The sequence below is a fragment of the Brachyhypopomus gauderio genome, chromosome 1, assembly GCF_052324685.1.
Source record: "Brachyhypopomus gauderio isolate BG-103 chromosome 1, BGAUD_0.2, whole genome shotgun sequence".
Lineage (NCBI taxonomy): Eukaryota > Metazoa > Chordata > Actinopteri > Gymnotiformes > Hypopomidae > Brachyhypopomus > Brachyhypopomus gauderio.
Window position 1 is genome coordinate 49,602,256 of NC_135211.1, and position 23,133 is coordinate 49,625,388.

General features: G+C 41.8%; 1 protein-coding gene and 1 long non-coding RNA gene across 2 annotated transcripts in view; one reads left to right on the forward strand and one right to left on the reverse strand.

Annotated features, from left to right (window-relative positions):
- The window catches only part of LOC143524617 (uncharacterized), a 5,176-nt gene extending 1,435 nt beyond the window's left edge, over positions 1-3,741 (forward strand). The window contains exon 2 of the long non-coding RNA XR_013133493.1: positions 90-3,741. This is a non-coding gene — a long non-coding RNA (uncharacterized LOC143524617). The remainder of the gene's footprint in view (positions 1-89) is intronic.
- Positions 3,742-18,045: 14,304 nt separating this feature from the next.
- LOC143523806 (zona pellucida sperm-binding protein 4-like) lies at positions 18,046-19,949 on the reverse strand. The gene is made up of 8 exons (XM_077018235.1): positions 19,590-19,949; positions 19,326-19,510; positions 19,151-19,248; positions 18,918-19,075; positions 18,645-18,837; positions 18,422-18,569; positions 18,271-18,346; positions 18,046-18,187 (listed from the first exon to the last, which is right to left on the reverse strand). The coding sequence occupies exons 1-8, from the start codon at positions 19,897-19,899 to the stop codon at positions 18,102-18,104; spliced, it is 1,254 nt and encodes a 417-aa protein (XP_076874350.1). The 5' UTR covers positions 19,900-19,949; the 3' UTR covers positions 18,046-18,101.
- Between the last annotated feature and the right edge of the window lie 3,184 nt (positions 19,950-23,133).

Below are 23,133 nucleotides of genomic sequence, written 5' to 3' on the forward strand. Positions count from 1 at the left end.
AGGTGTGTGTGTGTGCGTGCGTGCGTGCGGGCGGTTGGGGCGCAGGTGGTAGCTGGCGTTCAGAATGTTTATTTTATTTTTCTATTTAGAAAGTCTGTCGTCACCACACCATACCGTGTTTGCCACTATCTGAGCCTGGTTGGCCTGGTTGGTCTGCCCTCTGCTCTGCCCCAACCGAGCACCACAGCAAAGGGCGAAGACGTCTGCCACCCTCTGTCCGTTTACTTGGCCCTGACCGAGTATTACGGAGAAGAGGTGTTGTGTCTTTACTCCAACATAGTAAATAAATGATTCAACTCAATCTGGTGATTCAATCTGTTGATTATTTATCTCTAAACGAAGCCACTCCTGTGGGATATAGTTATATACATAAACCTAGATTGTCAGGCAGAGGAGGAGGAATATGTATAATATATCGTGATTGTTTAGAAATTCATCAGAAATACTTGGATATCTTTAATTCATTTGAGATGCTGTCTATTAATGTAATTAGTCCATCTGAAAATAAAAGTTCATTTTCCCTAACAAATGTATATAGACCACCAGGGCCTTACTCAGATTTCTTAAAAGATTTCACAGATTTTACAGCAAATTTAGCAGTTAGTAGTGACAAAATAATAATGGTAGGAGACTTTAACATACATTTTGATAATGCGGAGGATCCACTGACGAGGGCTTTTACTTCTATATTGAACTCTGTTGGCATTACACAAAACGTTGTAGGACCCACACACTATCAAAATCCTACCCTAGATTTAATCTTAACGTTGGGTATTGACGTAGATAATATAAATATACTCCCGCAAACCGTAGCTATCTCTGATCACTATTTAGTTAAATTTGAGATTCATCTTAACATAAATACCCGCCCATCTCCTCGGCAGTGTATAAAGCGCTCGCTAAATTCATTAACAGCAACACAGTTTATTGAAGCCCTCCCTGATTTAACTGCTCTAGCCCACTCGCCATCCTATCCAGGAGAGTTAGACAGTCTAACCAACTGCATAGAGAATACCTGCAGATCAGCTCTAGATATAGTAGCTCCACTCAAATATAAAAAGACTAGATCTAAAAAAACTCGCTCCGTGGTACACTGACCAAACTAGAAACTTAAAACAAATAGCACGTAAATTAGAGCGTAAATGGCGATCTACTAAGTTGGAAGTATTCTACTGTGCCTGGAAGGATAGCATCATTGACTACAAACGGGCACTCGCTAAAGCACGCTCAGCATACCTAGCCTCACTGATAGAGAAAAATAAAAACAATCCTAGATTTCTTTTTAATACTATTTCCAAACTTACAAAAAATCAAGCAGGTGCAGAACCTCAGATTCCAGTAAACCTCACTAGTAATGTATTTATAGATTTTTTTGATAATAAAATAGAGAATATTAGACAAAATATAAAACCTTTTATTAGCAATACAACTGGTATGTCATCTGGTTTGGTTGACATCGATTTAAATCGCATACTGGGAGAAAAACTTGATGCTTTTCATCCACTCCCAAAATCAGAATTAGAGAAAATAATTTCTTCCTTAAATTGTGCTACCTGCACACTAGACTCGGTTCCATCAAAGTTATTAAAAGAGGTATTACCAGCGGTAACTGAACCTCTTCTAACTATAGTTAACTCATCCATTACAATAGGTCACATGCCCAAATCATGTAAATTAGCAGTTATTAAACCTCTGATTAAGAAACCAAATCTTGATCCTACTAATTATAGACCCATTTCAAACACATCATTTATATCTAAGATCATAGAAAAAGCCGTTGCCCAGCAATTATGCCTATAATCTGCATAGGCATCACATATTTGAAAAGTTCCAATCTGGTTTTAGGCCCCATCACAGTACTGAAACAGCATTAGTTAAAGTAACAAATGACCTCCTCCTTGCTTCAGATCAAGGTTATGTATCGCTGTTATTGCTTCTTGATCTTAGTGCAGCTTTCGACACAATTGAGGATCTTGCTAGAAAGGTTAGAACGCTGGGTTGGAGTCTCTGGCACAGCCCTTTCATGGTTTCATTCTTACTTAACAAATCGCTATCAGTTTGTAGAGCTCAATAATATTCCATCCAAACGTACAAAAGTTAAATATGGGGTCCCGCAAGGCTCCATTCTAGGACCACTATTATTTACATTATATATGCTACCATTGGGCACAGTTATAAACAAACATGGTGTCAATTTTCACTGCTATGCAGATGACACTCAACTTTACATATCAGCCAAACCTGATGACAAACTCAGTTTAAGAAAAATTGAGGCCTGTGTAAAAGATATTAAATGCTGGATGTCTCTAAACTTCCTCCAACTTAATGAGGACAAAACAAAAGTTCTCCTTCTGGGCCCTAAGGCCTCAAAACAGAAAATTCCAGATCTAATGCTTAATCTCGCAGGCTACCCCATTACACCTGGCACAGTAGCCAAAAACCTAGGCGTCATACTCGACTCTGACCTATCATTTGATAAATACATAGATAATACTACTAGGATAGCTTTTCTACATCTCCGTAACATTGCTAAATTAAGAAATGCATTATCACAGGATGATGCGGAAAAATTGGTGCACGCCTTTGTTAGCTCTAGATTAGACTACTGCAATGCACTACTGTCAGGATGTTCAAATAGGAATCTAAATAAACTTCAAATAGTTCAAAATGCCGCAGCCAGGGTTCTGACCAGAACTAGAAAATTTCAGCATATCAGTCCAGTCCTATCAGCCCTGCATTGGCTCCCAGTTAAATTCCGTATTGACTTTAAAATTCTTTTATTAACTTATAAAGCATTGCACGGGCTTGCTCCTGAGTACCTTCAGGAACTTATTTCCTATTACGAACCCCCACGCCCACTAAGATCACAGGGTGCTGGTCTTTTATTAGTTCCAAAAATTAATAAGGTAACAGCAGGGGGAAGAGCCTTTTCTTGTAAGGCCCCCCAGCTTTGGAATAATCTTCCTAAATGCGTCCGGGACTCCGACACAGTCACAATCTTTAAGTCTAGGTTGAAAACCCACTTATTTAGTTTAGCGTTTGATAATTAATATCCCCCCTTAGATAAAAGTACAGATCCAGGGGTTCATAGACGAAGGGTTTTATGGTAGACTGGGGCGCTGGTGCTGTCGTCCTGTCACTGCTCGTGGTCACTCAAGTTTGTTGACAGTGCAGTGGAGGGATGCCATTGTCTCAGAATGCCCCCAAGCCTATGTTACCTTCTGGTTCTGCCTTTTTAGCTAGGCTGTAATAATTTAACTAAATGCCGGAGTTGCTGCCACACTCCGGAAATGTTTATAATTTTACCTGTCCTGTATATGTCCTCATACAGAGCTAATTTTCCCTGTTTCATTTCTCCACATGGCTGCCCGCCTGCTTGAGGAATAATGAGATGAGGAGACCAGCGATCCATCCTGAGCCAGCCACCTCCTGCCTAACCGGATGCATACATCATGATGGACATTATTACATATTTTTCCTTTTCTTTCTCTTCTTTCTGTCTAAATTGTTGTTGTTGTTGTCATGGTGACCAGTGTCGGCCAGAGGAGGATGGGTTCCCCCCCTGAGTCTTGGTTCCTCTCAAGGTTTCTTCCTCATGCAAAAAAACTAGGGAGTTTTTCCTTGCCACTGTCGCCTTTGGCTTGCTCACTGGGGGCTAGGACTCGGCACTTGTAAAGCTGCTTTGTGACAACAACTGTTGTAAAAAGCGCTATATAAATAAAATTTGATTGATTGATTGAACTCAGAGGTAGAACGAACACTACTTTACTTAGCTTAACGGTAGTCTCAATTTTTACACATATCACTGCACTGGCAGATAACCTATAGGTAAACTAGGTAGCATGGGGAGTGGTTCCGCTGAAGTAAATAGATCCACTTAATATACTACAAGAGGAATCCGACGTCAGTCCTCCCTTGTCCGTTTACTCGGCACCGACCGAGTATTACGGAGAAGAGTACTCAGACGTCAGTCCTCCCCCGTCCGTTTAATAGGCTCTGACCGAGTATTACGGAGAAGAGGAGCATGACGTCAGACTCCCTCCATCCGTGTGCGCGCAACTCTCCGAGTCTGACAACGAAGGCGAGGAGGTAGCTAGCTCTTCCTCCTCTGTGCGGTCAGAGGTGGAAGAGCCTTTTCTTTTAAAGCTCCACAACTGTGGAATACTCTTCCTGCCTCTATTCGGGACTCAGACACGGTTTCAATGTTTAAATCTTAACTAAAGGCTTATCTGTTTACTTTGGCCTTTGAATAATCTGTTACATATTTACCACATCACATATCTTTCTTCTCCGAGGTTCACCTGGGGAGTAACACTGCAGTCGGAGTCTATGATACCAGTATCATCGCTCCGACATGGAATGAAAACCTGGCGTTCATCACAAGACATTTACATTGACAATATCAACACCCAGAACTTTCATTCTAGTTACCTTATACTTAGTCTGATTGTGTGATTTGTGTGTGACTTGTGTATTCATCTGTATAATTTGATTTTGTGTAATTTGTGTGTTAACAGGCCGCCCAATGGGGGATGTGTTCCCTTTTGAGTCTTGGTCCTCCCAAGGTTTCTTCCTATTCCCCACCATCTAGGGAGTTTTTCCTTGCCACTGTCGCCTCTGGCTTGCTCATTAGGGATTTGGGCCCATACGATTGTTAAACTTGTAAATCCTGTAAAGCTGCTTTGTGACATGTGTTGTGAAAAGCGCTATACAAATAAATTTGATTTGATTTGATTTGACCAGCCCAAGTTCAGTTTTTCTGACCATACAAGTCTGCACATCAAGTGTCATGTACATCTATTGTCACTTGTCTCCATTCTCTTCTGATCCTGTGAATTTGAATAACTTCAGATTAACTCATGTATCTCCTGTGTCTCCTGTATCTAATGTAGAATACACAAGAGCAATAACCACCTAAATCAATAATAATAATAATAATAATAATAATAATAATCTTTATTTGTATAGCACCTTTCATACATACATGTAACTCAAAGTGCTTTACAGTATAAATAAAAGAAACATTAAAAGGAGATAAGACAAAGACAAAAAGACAAAAAGAAAATGTTAAAAGAAATTAAAGATAAAAATATTAAAATAACATAAAAAGTAAAAAGTGAAGTAAGATAATAAAAAGTAAAGTAAATAAGATAAAACTATTAAGATAGAGTTTCTTAACTAAAAGCGGATCTAAACAGGAATGTTTTGAGACTGCTCTTAAAACTATGCAAGGATGAAATGCCTCTGAGCTCTTCAGGAAGAGAATTCCAGAGCTTTGGGCCATAGTGGCTAAAAGCACCCTCGCCAATCTTTAATCGGCTTTTAGGAATCACCAGTAGATTACTGTTTGAAGACCTGAGAGACCTGACTGGAACATATCTAACCATCATTTCACTTAGGTAAAGAGGGGCAAGACCATGAAGACATTTAAAAACCATGACTAGAACCTTAAAATCTATTCTAAAGCTGACAGGTAACCAGTGCAGTGAGTGGAGTGCAGGTGTAATATGATCTCTCTTTCTCCTGCGGGTCAGAACCCTTGCAGCCGCATTCTGAACTCGCTGTAGGTGCGAAATAGAGCTCTTTGGAAGAGCAGATAGAACAGCGTTACAATAATCTAACCTTGATGTGATAAATGCATGGACAAGTTTTTCACTGTCAGCAGGAGAGAGCATATCTCGGACCTTAGCGATGTTCCGAAGATGAAAGTAAGCTGTCTTGCATGTAGTCATGATGTGTGATTTGAAGCTGAGCTCATTATCAAAGGTGATGCCCAGGTTCTTAACACATTGTCTGGCTTTCAGATTCATTTGATTTAAATAAGTCTGGACATCATTCCTTTGTGAATCACTGCCAAGAACAAGAACCTCTGTCTTTTGTTTATTTAACTGCAGAAAATTGTCCATCCAATTGTGACATCCATGTCTGTATATCATCTATGCAGTCAAACAGTGAGCAAATTGATTTTAGGGCTTTAGGTTCTAGCGAAATATAAAGTTGAGTGTCATCTGCATATTGATGATAACTAATACCATGTTTATTAATGATGTGTGGTAACGGAAGCATATATAGGTTGAATAGTAACGGCCCAAGAATTGATCCTTGGGGGATGCCACAAGTTATTTTTTGATGTGTGGAGGAAGAGGTACCTAATGCTACATAGTAATCACGCCCAGTTAGGTACGATCTAAACCAGTCTAAGACTAAGCCACTAAGGCCTACCCAGCTCTGTAGTCGATCAAGAAGTATTTCATGATCAACGGTGTCAAAAGCGGCGCTTAAATCTAGCAGAAAAAGGACTGAGAGTTTGCCTGCATCCTTATTCAATCTTAAGTCATTTACTACCTTAACTAGGGCTGTTTCAGTGCTGTGGAGAACTCTGAAACCAGATTGAAAAGTGTCATTTATTTGATTTACTTTGACATAGTCATTCAACTGGATTGACACTACTTTTTCAATGATTTTGCTAAGAAAGGAAAGGTTAGATATAGGTCGATAATTATTAAGAATTGTGGGATCAAGATTTCTGTTCTTTAATAGTGGTTTAACCATTGCAGTTTTAAAAATTTTAGGGAATTCTCCCAATTGCAGAGACTGATTAACAATCGTTAGAACTTCATTTGCTAATGAGCTCAGAACCTGCTTGAAAAAGCTTGTTGGTAAAGGGTCCAGTTCACAAGTAGAGGATTTTAGTGATGAAATCACATCAAGTAGTGTTACCATGTCAACTTCTTGGAAATAAGACATATTAAAGTTAGGCTGAGTAACTGATATAAGGGTGGATGGTCTATTAGTGCTTGTTGCTATGTTCTGCCTTATACTAGTAATCTTGTCCCTAAAAAATATAGCAAACTCCTCACATTTTTCAACTGAAACAGTCTCAGGGAAGCCACAGGAGGTGGGGTTTACTAGCTGATCTTTGCTTCTGAACAAGACAGCTGAGTTATTATTGGATGAATTGATTAAGGTAGAGAAATAGTTTTTCCTTGCTGATTTCACTTCACTGTTGTAATTCTGCAATGTTGTTTTATAAATATCAAAATGTACTTGCAATTTTGACTTTCGCCAATGTCTCTCAGCCTGCCTACAATCTTGCCGAAATTTTACAATAGATGGAGTGTTTCTCCAGGGCATCTTAATTTTACCAGAGATTATTTTAGTTACCTTTGGTGCCACAGCATCAATACAGTTCCTAACTCTGTGTGTGAATGTTTCAACTAGCTCATTCCCATTTTCTGAGAGGGGAGGGAGGGACTGTATCATGTCTGTGAAGGCCACGGCACTGCCAGCACTGAGATAACGCTTGGTTATTGTACGCTTTTCACTGAGTGTTCTAGTAGATAATGACATGTTGAAAAATACACCAAAATGGTCAGAGATTGCAACATCAGTAATTTCAGTATTATTAACCTCTATACGTTTAGAAATGACCAAATCTAAGATGTGGCCATGCTTATGAGTTGGGCCAGATACATGCTGTATGAGATCAAAAGAGTTAAGCATCCTCATGAATTCTGAAGTGATTGGATTTGTGGATATATCCATGTGAATATTAAAATCCCCAGCAATTAAAACATAATCAAAATCAATTAAAATCCTTGAAAGCATTTCTTCAAAATCTTCAAGAAAATCTGCATGTAGTCTGGGAGGATGATAGATAGCAATCAAAAGAACTGAATAAGTACTGTTGAGTTGTACTGCCAGATATTCAAACGTAGGATGTTCCCCTAATGAGATCTGCTTACAGCGGAATGCTTTATGGTAAAAACATGCAACACCACCACCTCTCTTATTTACCCTGGAGACATTAAAATAGTTAAAGTCAGGAGGTGAAGCTTCATTTAGCACTATTGCGCCATTGCTATCAAGCCAAGTCTCTGTTAGAAAAAGAAAGTCCAGACAGTAATCTTCAATTAATTTAGCTATTACAAAAGACTTGTTTGTGAGTGAGCGGACGTTTAGTAAGGAGACTTTGAAGACTTGATGTGTTTGATCAGCATCGCTTACATCACTTGTGCATTTCACTGGGATCAATGAAATGGGATCAATGAAATGATCCTCAAGCATTTGAGAAGACAGCCGACATTTGAGAAGTCGGTATTTGTTGCCACCGTTGTTGTTGCCAATTCCTCTTAGCCTGCCTTGTTTAACCTGTCTTTCCTTTTCCCCTCATTATCATGTGTGAATTTAAACCCTTGTGTTTTGCCTTTGGCTGTTAGTTTTTGAATTGTCATTTGTCTTATCTTCTGTGTATTTGTATTTGTTGTGTTACAACCCCCTCAAGCTCTGTCTAGGGCAGGGGTCGGCAACCTATGGCACGCGTGCCACTGGTGGCACGCCGAGGCATAATCACTGGCACGCGCTACGCTGGACCAGCATCAGCAAAAAAATTATAATATCCTCCAATCGAAATCGCTCCTCAACGCTCTGCACTCAGCTCCCACCACAGACCCATGTTTAAATTTAGCCTAAATTTTGGCAAAATCAGACAGCCAACCTGACAGCGTTACAAGAGATGACAGAGCCTCCGGTTAAAAAAACAAAGCGAGGGCATTTCAACCCTGGACGGAAGACTATGGTTTGGTGTATGTCAAAGATCGTGCTGTGTGTACACTGTGCTATGACAACGTTGCGGGCCGAACTTCCAACATTAAGAAGCATTTCAAGACAAAATGATAAGACGTATTTATAGCCCTACCCCCTTCTGTCTGTCTTGTCTCATGTTTCCTTGTGCTTCTGTTTTATTTTAGCCACGTGCATTTGTTGTCATGTTACACAAACTCCTCAGATCTATCGCACTACTCAGTGTAGGAAGGAGGGGTTGGGGAATCCCCCTAGGCAGGAGTCCCAGGACTCTTCATCCCACGACCTACAGCCACACTCACATTTCACTCCTGCTTATGACCACAATTGTCTCCATTTCTCCAGGAGACACGTAGGACAGATAACACTGTCATGGAAATTTCCTGAAAATAGATTCAGGCGGCCCCACTCCTGTGTTTGGAGGCCATTCAAACACTATCTCAAAGGCGAGTGCGGCTCTGACACAATACCAGAGGCGGGCATTTTCACCCAGTATAGTCCTGTTTCCTGAGTCAGTTTAGAAAGCCCTCCTTTTATTGTGCCATTGGCTCTCTCTACTGCTCCTGTGCTGGCAGGGGGGAAGATGCAGTGCTTTCAATGTCTATTCCTATGTGTGTTGTGCACAGACTAAACATCATGTACAAAGAATTAAAATTTTGGTTGAGTGTGGTTACTCCTGGTGCATGCTAGTGCATGCCACTATCGCCCCTTTGCTCATTGTGACCCCTCCCATGAGCAATTTCTCATGTAGGCTGTTGGAAGACACGGCTTCCTTGTTTCTGTGTGTGCAGCACATTTGATTGCAATTTGTGATGGCAATTGCACAGCCTCCAATAATTGTGAAATTATTGTTTTTTATCTTTGACATTGAGCTCGTAATGGTGAGGGCTATCAGCTCAGCTGCTTGGGCAGAATATTGTGATGGGAGTGATCTTGTTTCCAAAACTTTTGTGTGGATAAATGTGTTACTTTCTGGTCCTGTAAAATTTGAGAAACTGCATGTTTGACCAAAGGTGTGAGTTGGGCGTACCCCACTACGTCTCTGGATGTTACCAGTGACTTTTCTGCAGGTGAGGATCCAACTTGTAAGCTATGTGCAGGAAGTGGTACATTGAAGCACATCCTGTCGGCATGTAAGGTGAGTTTGTCACAGGGACGTTACACATGGAGGAATAATCAGGTCCTCAAATCATTGCGCTGGATAAGAAGCGGTTGGAAGTTAATGGCATGCCAGTTGCTAGTTCCAATAGAGTAATGATTTGGGCATGTGACCTATTGTAATGGATGAGTTAACTATAGTTAGAAGAGGTTCAGTTACCGCGGGTAATACCTCTTTTAATAACTTCGAGGGAACCGAGTCTAGTGTGCAGGTAGCACAATTTAAGGAAGAAATTATTTTCTCTAATTCTGATTGTGGGAGTGGATGAAAAGCATCAAGTTTGTAATTTAAATCAATATCAACCAAACCAGATGACATACCAGTTGTATTGCTAATAAAAGGTTTTATATTTTTTTCCAATATTCTCTATTTTATTATCAAAGAAATCTATAAATACATTACTAGTGAGGTTTACTGGAATCTGAGGTTCTGCGCCTGCTTGATTTTTTGTAAGTTTGGAAATAGTATTAAAAAGAAATCTAGGATTGTTTTTATTTTTCTCTATCAGTGAGGCTAGGTATGCTGAGCGTGCTGTAGCGAGTGCCCGTTTGTAGTCAATAATGCTATCCTTCCAGGCACAGTGGAATACTTCCAACTTAGTAGATCGCTATTTCCGCTTTAATTTACGTGCTATTTGTTTTAAGTTTCTAGTTTGTTCGGTGTACCACAGGGCGAGCTTTTTAGATCTAGTCTTTTTATATTTGAGTGGAGCTACTATATCTAGAGCTGATCTGCAGGTATTCACTATGCAGCTGGTTATCTAACTCTCCTGGGTCGGATGGCGAGTGGGCTAGAGCAGTTAAATCAGGGAGGGCTTCAATAAACTGTGTTGCTGTTAATGAATTTATCGAGCGCTTTATACACTGCCGAGGAGACGGGCGGGTATTTATGCCAAGATGAATCTCAAATTGGACTAAATAGTGATCAGAGATAGCTACGGTTTGCGGGAGTATATTTATATTATCTACGTCGATACCCAGCGTTAAGATTAAATCTAGGGTATGCTCAACTCAAATCACTGATCAACCACTGATCAAACTGATCATTCACAGTTTTTCTGCTAGGCGGAAGGACATGTACTAAATCATAATGATATGTGATCTTAAATGACCATTAGCAAATTTTCCTGACAACATACACAAGCATACAATTCCTATTCAATGTAATGAGATATCGTATAACTAGTTTCTGGCTAAAAATCTACAGAGTCCCTGCTTAAAATGTTAGTCCAGAAACACTTCCGTTTCCAAAATGTAGCATAGGCAGTCATTTGCTTTGTGCATTTTCAGCACATTTCTTTTGCCACTGTACTATCCAACATGTGAAACAAGTCACATCCCCGAGTCATTTTAAACCAAAACCTTATGTAGATGGATGCTACCTAATTGACATTAGTTCAATACACACAGCTCATTTCCTGCCCGTCATCTCCCTAACCATGCCACTGCTTACTTCAAAATAAACTCAGATTCAGTAAAAGTACCAATTTATCAGGAATAAGCAAGGCAGGAAATACATTATGAAGTGCATGCAAGCAAAATGGCACCGTCACGTGCCTCAACGATGTTCAAGTCTTGATTCAGCAAGCCATCAAAGCAGTAAGGATGAACACTATTGGAGTAGAATAATGCTCCAGAACACCTTACAAATAAACTGAAATATAACCCCCCCCCCAAACTCCAGCTGTAGTACAACTTGGAGAATAAGCTTAAAAAATGTATCACTCACTACCAATTGCCCAACTATTTTTGCTGTGCATATGAGCATACTAGCCTAAGTGCAGTTTTTCTGGACCTACAAGTCTACAGCTCAGTGTTCATATCCATTCTTACCATTGTTACATCCTGTGCTGCCGGATCCATCTCCTGATCCTCGGGGCCGGGACTTGGCTACCACCTCGCTCTGGCTCCGCCCCTCCACTTAGGCCTTGTGGATAAAGAGGACGAAGATCCCAAGATGGAGGGAAGAGATTGAGAGGAGATAGAGAGGCTTTGTGTGTGATACTGCTGTTTGGATATTTTGTGATATTGTGTGCTAGCTCTTGTGTAGTTGTATAACTTCGTGTCTTGGTGTGTGTTGTCTTTGATAAGTATTCTGTCTCGTGTGAGACCTGTGGGAGAATATTTGTGCTTAGATACTGGTTGTAGGGAGTGGTGCCTTTTTTTTGTTTTGTGGGTTTGTGATTGTTTGTTGTTAGTGTAGGTAAGCATTGTACTTTTGTTTTAGGGGTAGTTATATTATTTTTCAAAGGGGGGGGGGGGGGGATTGTTTGTTATTTTGGCCTTGCCACTCCTGACGATTGCCAGTAAAACTTCTTGTTTCAGAAATCAGATAACTTTGTCCTGGATTTACATTTCTTCCATTATCCATATCAGTACAGATCATACACATACATACCGTTGCGGCCTTTACCTAGACAAGGGACGTAACAGATTGGGGGCTCGTCTACTTTTTTTTCTCCTCTCCTTGGATTGGTTTTTTTTTTGGCTTTCCGTTTTGGGTTGGTATGGCTGTGTTTTGGGTTTGGCTGTTTTTTTTTTTGTGTGGTGGGGGTGTGGTTTGCAGCTTGGCTGCATTGGCATTAGTGCTTTTGTGCTATCATGTCGGTTGTCTTTGATTTGGCTAACTTTAATGTGTATCCCTCATGGGAGCAGGTTGACAGATGCCATAAGGTTGACCTATTGTTGATAGCGGATTTCTATAGTGTGGAAGTATCACACTCAGCTCCGAAACGTGAGATTAAGGTTGCTTTGGAGGCTTGGTTGGTGAAAGAGGGAGTGCTTCCACCTAGAGTTAGTTCTTCTGCGGTTGTTCCTGAGAAACCGCAGGAACCAGATCCTGCCAGCATTCCGACTACTCCTGAAGGTAAGGCAGGGTTAGATGCAAGTGGGTTCAGAGCTGTGGAACATGATCAGATACTGGCAATTAAACTTAAAGAACTGGAGTTGGAAATTCGGAGACAGGAACATGAGACCGAGCTCTTACGAGTACGTGGGATTGAACTGGAGGCAGACAAAGAGATTGCTATGGCGAGGATGAGCAGGGGTTTGGAGAAGCCTGTGTCCGTTCCTCCCGAAGCAATCTCAGAATCGCCAAAGCCTGCCTTGCAAACCAAGGCTCCAGTCAAAACCAGTCCCTCTGGTCATCTGACTAGTTCGGCCAGTTCCTTTGCTGACTCCACGACTTTTGATGCCAGTAGACACATAGGTTTGGTTCCGATATTTAGGGAGCATGAAGTAGACGCCTACTTCCCTAGTTTTGAAAGTATTGCTACTACTCTGAACTGGCCACCTGGTGTTTGGTCGTTATTGTTGCAGTGCAAGCTTACAGGGAAGGCACAGAAGGTATGTTCTTCCTTATCTTTGGAGCAAAGTTTGGATTACCAATGTGTGAAAGCCACAATTATGAAAGCATATGAGTTGGTACCCGAAGCATACAGGCAAAAATTCCGTAATCTGAAGAAAAAACCCAGCCAGACTTATATAGAATTTGCACGGGAGAAATTTAGTTCCTTTGATAAATGGTGTATGGCTAGTAAGGTGTCTACCTTCGATCAGAGCTAGACAGTGTAGGTAAGCATTGTACTTTTGTTTTAGGGGTAGTTATATTATTTTTCAAAGGGGGGGGGATTGTTTGTTATTTTGGCCTTGCCACTCCTGATGATTGCCAGTAAAACTTCTTGTTTCAGAAATCAGATAACTTTGTCCTGGATTTACATTTCTTCCATTATCCATATCAGCACAGATCATACACATACATACCTTTGCGGCCTTTACCTAGACAAGGGACGTAACAGATTGGGGGCTCGTCTACTTTTTTTTTTCTCCTCTCCTTGGTTTGGTTTTTTTTGGCTCTCCGTTTTGGGTTGGTATGGCTGAGTTTTGGGTTTGGCTGGTTTTTTTTGTGTGGTGGGGGTGTGGTTTGCAGCTTGGCTGCATTGGCATTAGTGCTTTTGTGCTATCATGTCGGTTGTCTTTGATTTGGCTGACTTTAATGTGTATCCCTCATGGGAGCAGGTTGACAGATGCCATAAGGTTGACCTATTGTTGATAGCGGATTTCTATAGTGTGGAAGTATCACACTCAGCTCCGAAACGTGAGATTAAGGTTGCTTTGGAGGCTTGGTTGGTGAAAGAGGGAGTGCTTCCACCTAGAGTTAGTTCTTCTGCGGTTGTTCCTGAGAAACCGCAGGAACCAGATCCTGCCAGAAGCCTGTGTCCGTTCCTCCCGAAGCAATCTCAGAATCGCCAAAGCCTGCCTTGCGAACCAAGGCTCCAGTCAAAACCAGTCCCTCTGGTCATCTGACTAGTTCGGCCAGTTCCTTTGCTGACTCCACGACTTTTGATGCCAGTAGACACATAGGTTTGGTTCCGATATTTAGGGAGCATGAAGTAGACGCCTACTTCCCTATTTTTGAAAGTATTGCTACTACTCTGAACTGGCCACCTGGTGTTTGGTCGTTATTGTTGCAGTGCAAGCTTACAGGGAAGGCACAGAAGGTATGTTCTTCCTTATCTTTGGAGCAAAGTTTGGATTACCAATGTGTGAAAGCCACAATTATGAAAGCATATGAGTTGGTACCCGAAGCATACAGGCAAAAATTCCGTAATCTGAAGAAAAAACCCAGCCAGACTTATATAGAATTTGCACGGGAGAAATTTAGTTCCTTTGATAAATGGTGTATGGCTAGTAAGGTGTCTACCTTCGATCAGCTTAAAGAGTTGATATTACTAGAAGAATTTAAAAACTGTTTGCCTGAGCGTATGGCAGTCTTCTTGAATGAGAAAAAGGCAAAGGATTTGTATGCCGCTGCTACCTTGGCGGATGAATTTGTTCTAACCCACAAGACTGTTTTTAATCCGATTTCCCGAAAGGACAGGGCTGACGGTATAAAATCCCGTGAAACAGGACATGAGACCCCAGTATCAAGTGGGAACACAAGGACTCCAGATGACGCCGTAGCGGAGACGCGTGAGTGTTTTTATTGTCACAAATCGGGTCATATTGTAGCTGGTTGTCCTGCCTTGCAGCGTAAGAACGCTCGCATGAAAACTGTCATTAGGAAGGTTAATACATATCGTAAGGTAGCTCTAGACATGCCGAATGTCATCACGGATACTGTTTCAGTCGACCCTGTTTTTGATCTTTTCATACTCCATGGAACAATAGCTTTGTCTAGTAGTGGTGATCAGAAACGTTCGATTAAAATACTGAGGGACACAGGAGCTGCCCAGTCATTTGTGTTGGATGGTATACTACCGTTTTCTGGTGATACGTATTGTGGCAGTGACGTGCTTGTGCAAGGCATTGAGTTAGGGTTTCGGAGGGTCCCTCTGCATTATGTGTATTTATGCACAGATGGGAATATGAGGTTGGTTAAAGTGGCTGTTAGCACAGCGTTGCCCATGAAAGGGATTTCGTTTATTTTGGGTAACGACATCGCGGGAGGTTCTCTTGTTAGCCTCCCTGAAGTGGGAGACAACCCTGTGGATTCACCTGTTTTGTCTAGCCCAGGGATGGAGTCAGTATTTCCTGCATGTGTCATGACTCGTGGGCAAAGACAGAAGCTGGATGAAATCAGTCTGGAGGAGACATTTATGAATAATGACTCGTGTGCAGAATTACCTACTAAAATGATGGAGCAAACTATCCTCATACCAGATCCTTCATCTGGTAAGGACTCTGTGAGTCGTGCTGCCTTGGTTGCTGCTCAGAAGGCCAATGCAACACTTGTGCCTTGTTTTGAGTTGATCACTGACAATGTCTTTCTGACTAGGTATCACATTGTAGATGAGGTACTCATGAGGACATGGTCTCCGACTAATGATAAGGTAGGGGCTGAGGAGATAAGCCAAATAGTTGTTCCGAAGCCCTACCGAGCACATGTATTGGCCTTGGCTCATGATCATTCATTGTCTGGTCATTAAGGAATTAAAAAAACTATGGGTCGGATATTGCAACATTTCTTTTGGCCTGCTATGCGAAATGATGTAGTTACTTATTGTCGTTCTTGCCATACATGCCAACTTGTTGGTAAACCCAACCAGGTAATTCCCCGTGCTCCGTTGCATCCTATTCCTGTGATAGGTGAACCTTTTGAGAAATTAATCATTGATTGTTTAGGCCCTTTGCCTAAAACTTCTTCAGGCAATAGTTATTTGTTGACTCTTATGTGTTCCTCTACTAGATTCACTGAGGCTATTCCTTTAAGGTCACTCCATGCCAAAACCATCAACAAAGCCATGGTAAAGTTTTTTACTACGTTTGGCCTACCTAGAACTGTACAGTCTGACCAAGGGTCTAATTTCATGTCTAAGCTTTTTGCTCGGGTTATGTCTGAATTAGACATTAAGCACCAAACATCTAGTGCATATCACCCGGAAAGCCAAGAGTCCTTAGAACACTTCCATCAGACTTTCAAGAACATGCTTCGCTCATATTGCTTGGACTCAGGGAAAGACTGGGATGATGGTGTCCCTCTGCTATTATTTGCTATACACTGTTCATGAATCGCTAGGATACTCTCCAAATGCTCTTGTGTTTGGTCAAACTGTATGTGGATCACTTAAGATGTTGTATGACTCTTGGTTAGCTCCAGTGTCAGCCACATCTGTGGACAAGTATGTAAGTACGCTTCGGGCGCGTTTACAGGCTGCTCGTGCAAAAGCCAAACAATACCTTGGAACAGCCCAAGTCTCCATGAAGGCGACTTATGATCAAAAAGCAGTTGATCGTTCATTCGAGCCTGGAGATCAGGTTTTAGTGCTTTTACCTGTGGCGGGTTCTGCTTTGAGTACACGTTTCTCTGGTCCTTATGAGATCCAAAAGAAATTGTCTCCTGTGAACTATATTCTGAGTACTCCGGATCGTAGGCTAAAAACACGTCTGTGCCACATTAACATGCTTAAGCCGTATATTGTACACCCACAACCCATGCCAGTTACAGCCATTACCTCCCAATCCACTATTCAACCAGTGATGTCATCCTACTCCCCAGAGCAAGATGATCTCAATCTAGGCAGGAACTGTGTGCCTACGGCTAGACTTCCCAACTCTGAAGCCTTACAAGGTCTGTGCACTAAACTCTCCTACTTACCCCTAGCTGCCCAGAAGGATATTAGTACATTGATAGATTGGTTTCCTTCTCTCTTTGTGGATGTACCTGCTCGGACTCATGTCCTCACACATGATATTGATGTAAAAGGTCATCCTCCCATTAGAGTAAGCCAACAAAAACGTTTACGGCTAAGTAAGGAAATAGATTACCTGTTGGACAATGGTTTTGCCACACCCAGTTCCAGTGCTTGGTGTTCACTATGTGTGTTGGTGCCTAAGCCTGATGGGACATATCGTTTGTGTACAGACTATCGCCGTGTTAACGGTACCCTATTGGTGTTTTTAAGCCGAATGTCCAATTCAAACCAACGCCTGATGCGCTGGTCATTGATTGATTGTACAAGGATTCCACCTAAAGATTGTGCACAAAAAGGGATCTGACAATGTGATGACTGATGCGTTGTCTCGGTGCTGATAACTCGTGGTGTGTAGTGGATGATTGTGTTCTCCCCAGGTCTCTGTTTTTAAGGGGGAGGGTGTTACATCCTGTGCTGCCGGATCCATCTCCTGATCCTCGGGGCCGGGACTTGGCTACCACCTTGCTCTGGCTCCGCCCCTCCACTTAGGCCTTGTGGATAAAGAGGACGAAGATCCCAAGATGGAGGGAAGAGATTGGAGATCCTGCTGTTTGGATATTTTGTGATATCTCTTGTGTAGTTGTATAACTTTGTGTCTTGGTGTGTGTGGTCTTTGATAAGTATTCTGTCTCGTGTGAGCCCTGTGGGAGAATATTTGTGCTTAGATACTGGTTGTAGGGAGTGGTGCCTTTTTTTTGTTTTGTGATTGTTGTCAGTGTAGGTAAGCATTGTACTTTTGTTTTAGGGGTAGTTATATTTTTTTCAAAGGGGGGGGGGGGGGGATTGTTATTTTGGCCTTGCCACTCCTGACGATTGCCAGTAAAACTTCTTGTTTCAGAAATCAGAACTTTGTCCTGGATTTACATTTCTTCCATTATCCATATCAGTACAGATCATACACATACATACCTTTGCGGCCTTTACCTAGACAAGGGACGCAACACCATCTAAAGACCAAGTGTCTTCCACAGCCATTTCATTTACATGCAGTCACTCATCTCAATCTTCTGATCAGACAGTGAATTATTGAATAATTCTAGATTAAGCAGTTGTCAGTGGAAAATGCAATCTGCAGTATAGTAGAAAACAAGAGCAATAACCACTGCCGATCAAGAATTTGAAAAAACAGCCTTTATTCCATAAGGGTTTGATCTGAGGTGGTTAGCTTCAGGCCATTTCTGTAAAGACAACTCTTCCACTGGACACCACAGCAGATTCAGGAGGAGCCTCCCAGTCTTCTGGCACATGTCTCCCTGGTGAGCAGCAAAGGAGAAACGAAGTTCAGACCATGTAGGCAACATGGGAAACAGGGAACTGCACTGGGGATTCTACTCACTTTGCCTCCCACAGCTTGGCTCACAGCTGTCTGTTGCACTTGGATAACACACGGCTGTACTGCAGTGGATATAGACCTGGGAACAAAGTCAAAACTAAGCAAGGGCCACAATGCATTGTACAAATGGCTGGGACAAGGTTAACGCCATTACCTGGTTGTGCAAGGGAGCCATGGAGGTAGGATCCACAAAGGTGAACATCTTGAGGACAAAGCGCTTGTAATGGGTGGGGAAGGGAACTGCAGACGACCCCTCAACTGGAACCAACTGTGTCAGGTAGCGGTCATCCTTGTAGGGGCACCTTTGGAATACACCAGGTCAACACCAGCCTCTACTGAACACTGCAATACCCATGGGAAGCAGTTTTGGAACCTACCCATTCACTAGAAGGTCCCATTCAGGAAGGCTGAAGGGGTTGGGGGAAGAGGTTGCCCAGCAACGTCCCAGGGTCAGGACAATATGGGGGTCAGACCTGTCCAGGACACGCACTTCCACATAGACCGGCTCCCTCAGCACCTTGGTCACAGGGTAATCAGCGTCCGTGTAGTAGGTGGTGTAGGCTGCCTGTGCTGTTGGCAGACAGGCAAAGTGGTTTTAGAATCCCTGCATAAACCAAGATCATACTAGCACCCAGACTGAGGATACTCACCTTCCACACAGCCCTTTGTGGTGCACTGACCATTTGCTATTCTTAGTTCTACCCTGAGGGGTCCAGGAGCAACTACAGGTAGAGGCGGCTCATTGGCGTAGTGCTGAATAGGCAGTGTTGCAACGCTCATACCGTAATACCTACACTGGAAGTAAAGCCTGGCAGAAGAAATACAAAAGGTGATTAGGACAAACCCTGCATGAAACTATGCCATGCAGTCATGGTCAACTCACTCATAGTAGCTGTCCCTTGTGATTGCTCCAAGGGGACCAATTCCAACTTCATACGAAGAGGTCATCTTGTTCTCATACACCAAGTAGTCACCCAGCTCCTGGAAGGAAGAAGGTTGTGAGGTTACATTCCTAAACATCCCACATCTAACCCAATGTAGAAGCCTCAAGCACCAACCATGACATGGGTACCACAGGCAGTTACAGGAAACTGGTAGATAGCAAAAACTGCATTGGAGTCTATTGCACCACAGGGTCCATTTTCTCCCAACAGGCTGACAGATTCCAGGCTCAACCTGGGCAGGGTTGAGTCCTTGGCCACCACCAACACGAACTGGCCATCTCTCGTGCACTGGACAGTCACTAACATCAGGGAGAAAAGCAGGCCAAGTTCACCTCCCAGTTTCAAAAGCATCAAGATTAAGCAGAGGCAAACCCTTACCTGTTCTTCCATAGTAGCAACGTCGTCCATCAAAACAGCAGTTTATAGCTTCACAGTGGGTAGCATTTAAGCCAGGTTCACCACAAGCAATCTTGACAGACTCATCTACATTACATTTCTGAGAAGCTCCAGTCTTGGTCATCTGTTGCTGTTGGTCATGTACCTCAGGAACATGGAGCTGCAGAAGCTGGGAGTTTGTTGGTAGTTGTTTATTCTCTTGTAGACTCCATGGAGATGCAGCTTCACTAGTCCAACAAGTTAAACAAACACAAAGACCCACAAGGGCAACAGTGGCCAAAACTCCTGCCATAGCCTTTAAACTGCAGAGATCTGCAAGTAATTATGTTCCCCTCTTTGTGATCTTTTTATTTTGCCTTTCCTCCTAATTGTGACCAAGTTCTCCCCCTATTTGGTTAGCTATTAATTATTTCCCAGCCGAGTTCAATCATGAACGCTGTGCTGTGTTCATACTTTAATGGTAAATTTGACTGGACTGCTTTTGGTTTTCCCCAAAATGTTAAATCTCCAGGATTTATGAACAACTTTAAGATTTCAATTTCATGAATGCTTTACAAAAGTCTTTTAAATCTCTAATTGTTTTGAGTGCACAAATGCACAATATCATGACATTGGAGCATGACAGAATGTGGAACCTTAGGACCCAGCAGACTCCAGTGATGGTGACAGCAGTCATTTGAATTAGTAGGGCTTTAGGGCCCAGCAAGTAGTAATAGTATGAAACAGCTGACAGCTGCAAACTCACATTTTTCTGGGTTAGTATGAATGGTCTGACTGAAGTTTGAATGTGGAGTTATTTTAGTAGTAAGTGAACTTCAGCATAATGTTGGCTGCCTGTTGGTTGGTAATACATGAGTAGTTTCTCTCTGTCGCAGGCTTTAAACATTGAGTAAATGACTCAGTTTCATTAACCTAACATGATAAAATCTAAATCAGCCTTCTTTAACCTTCACAATGAAACTGGCTTGCTCAAGATCATTCTTTGAAAAACATCTTGACCTCCTGGACTCCTCCATGTGTAATTTATAATTTGTGTGTGTGTGTGTGTGTGTGTGTGTGTGTGTACAGTGGCGTGCACAGACATTTTGGGGGGCAAGTGCTTGGGGGGGTGGGGGAGTCACTGATAAAATCCATATCCTATATTATATATACTATATACAGTTTTTGTTATGTCCTTCAGTTAACTTCTGTTTACCCTCCACTGTCTGCAGGCATATTTTGGAATTAGTAAATCAATATAGGCCTACAATTAAGACAGTAAAAAGACCAAAAAGTAGGAGAAAGATTTATAAGCTACTGAGTGTTTTCATTACATGAATGCAGATGGGCATTTTTCACAGGTAATGGGGAACTTCCCGTTTCTTCTTTCACAAACCAATGTGTTAATTTATCACTGATCTGAGCCCTGTTGAAGATGTAATTACTGACTCTTACACTACAATGCTGACAAACACTCTGATTCTCTTTCAGCTACTGGAGAACTGGGGAACCCAATGGACCAAATGAACACTGTGTCTCTACAGGCAGTGGCTCTGACCTGACAGTGTACAAAACTGGGCTGATTATCAATGTATTCGCTCCTTTTTTTGGATCTGTGAAAAGAGCATTTTTAGATTAACTTGTATTAGAATTAATAATTTATATTATTATAAGAATAAGACTACCAGTCGGTGGTGGTAGAGGGAGAATTTTTAATGCTGAACAGGAGGCAGTCGTTGTCAACATGGTTCTGGCAAATAATGCCATTAGGCTGCGTGAAATCAAGGCAGCAGTGATTGCTGATCAAGGAGTATTTAGGAACATCCATACTGTGAGTGAGGCCACAATTGACCGCGTCCTCAGAAGGAATGGCCATGAAACAGCTCTATAGAGTTCCTTTTCAGAGGAACTCTGAAGCTGTGAAGGAGGCCAGATGCCAATATGTGGAGGTAAGGAAACACAACAGTACTATACTCGTATGCCTTGTTATATCATGCAGTTACTGTAGAGTGAACTGGAGTCACTTTGACATAATTGTAATTTTGCCTAGCGAATAATGGAGCTTGAAGCTGAGGGGGCACATCATATCTTCATTTATGTCGACGAAGCCGGCTTCAATCTTTGTAAAGTAAGGAGACGAGGAAGGAACCTCATTGGGAATAGGGCCACTATTACTGTTCCAGGGCAGAGGGGTGCCAATATAACTATGTGTGCTGCCATCTCCAATGATGGCGTCCTGTGCCATATTCCTACCATTGGCCCATACAACACTGAGCGTCTCATAGCATTCCTGAATGCCCTTTATGACATCCTGATCCCACCTCAGGAGCGAGGCCTGTTGAGGCCTGGCATGCCACGGTTCGTGATTATCTGGGACAATGTGGCGTTCCACCACTCTCGTATTGTGAATGAGTGGTTTGCAGTGCACTGTCGGATGATGGTACAATTTCTTCCTCCATACTCTCCGTTTTTAAATCCCATAGAGGAATTCTTTAGTGCATGGAGATGGAAGGTATATGATCACCGACCCTATGGACAGATGCCCTTGCTCAATGCAATGACTGCTGCTGCCCAAGATATAGATGCAGAGGCATGTCAAGGATGGATCAGGCATGCTAGACGATTTTTCCCTTGGTGCATTGCACGAGAGAATATTGAATGCGATGTGGATGAGGCCTTGTGGCCCAGGCTTCAAGAAAGAGGAGACTAGAAGAGACAGAAGACTATCACTTGTGGCTATCGCTTATACTCTTATAGTATAGACCTACTATAGTTTTTCGTTGTTTACTGTAAAATTCTGTGTTTTTTCATAATTTCTTACACAGTAATGGATTTTATTTTTATTTCCATGTATTTCTCTGTTGGAATATTTCATTTGTCAGCCACAGTCTAAAAAAATTAAGCATTTAATTAATAAAATTTGCATCAAAGCATATCTGATTCTGGATGCTTTTTTTTTGCTAGAGGGTAAATTTGACTACATACAGTCACATATAGACTACAATGACAAGCAACGGTCACTGATTCACACATGAGTGCTTTATTTTGTATTTTGTTGCCCAATGTGTAATGATTGATTGGAGGTGTTTATACACTTGTGTCAAATGTGAGATGTTTGAAGGCTAAATTTGCTTTTGTTGCATATTTTAAATGTTTTGACACAGGTTTGGCCTTTTGCAAACAAAATGTGTAATTTTGAACACTGTGTCACTGTTTAGGTCTCTGTGTTAACTGTTTTGAAAAATGTGAATTTGAGTCGACGGCAGCGTCAAAACAACCAATAAAAACTGTAAAACTGCAGAGGACCAAAATCGACTTTTGAAAAAGTCCCCCCCAAATTACATCCGTGAGGTTAAATGTACTAAATGTTGGCTTACATTTCAAATATCATGTTTAGCTGAATAAACATGTTATCAACCCCTTTTAATGTACAGTATGTAGGCTTACAAATTCATGTTTAACTGAATAAACCGTTGAACACGAGTAGCCTACATTTTATTGAGCATGTTTTTTTTTCTTCAAGTATCAAAGTAGAACAGCTTTCTCA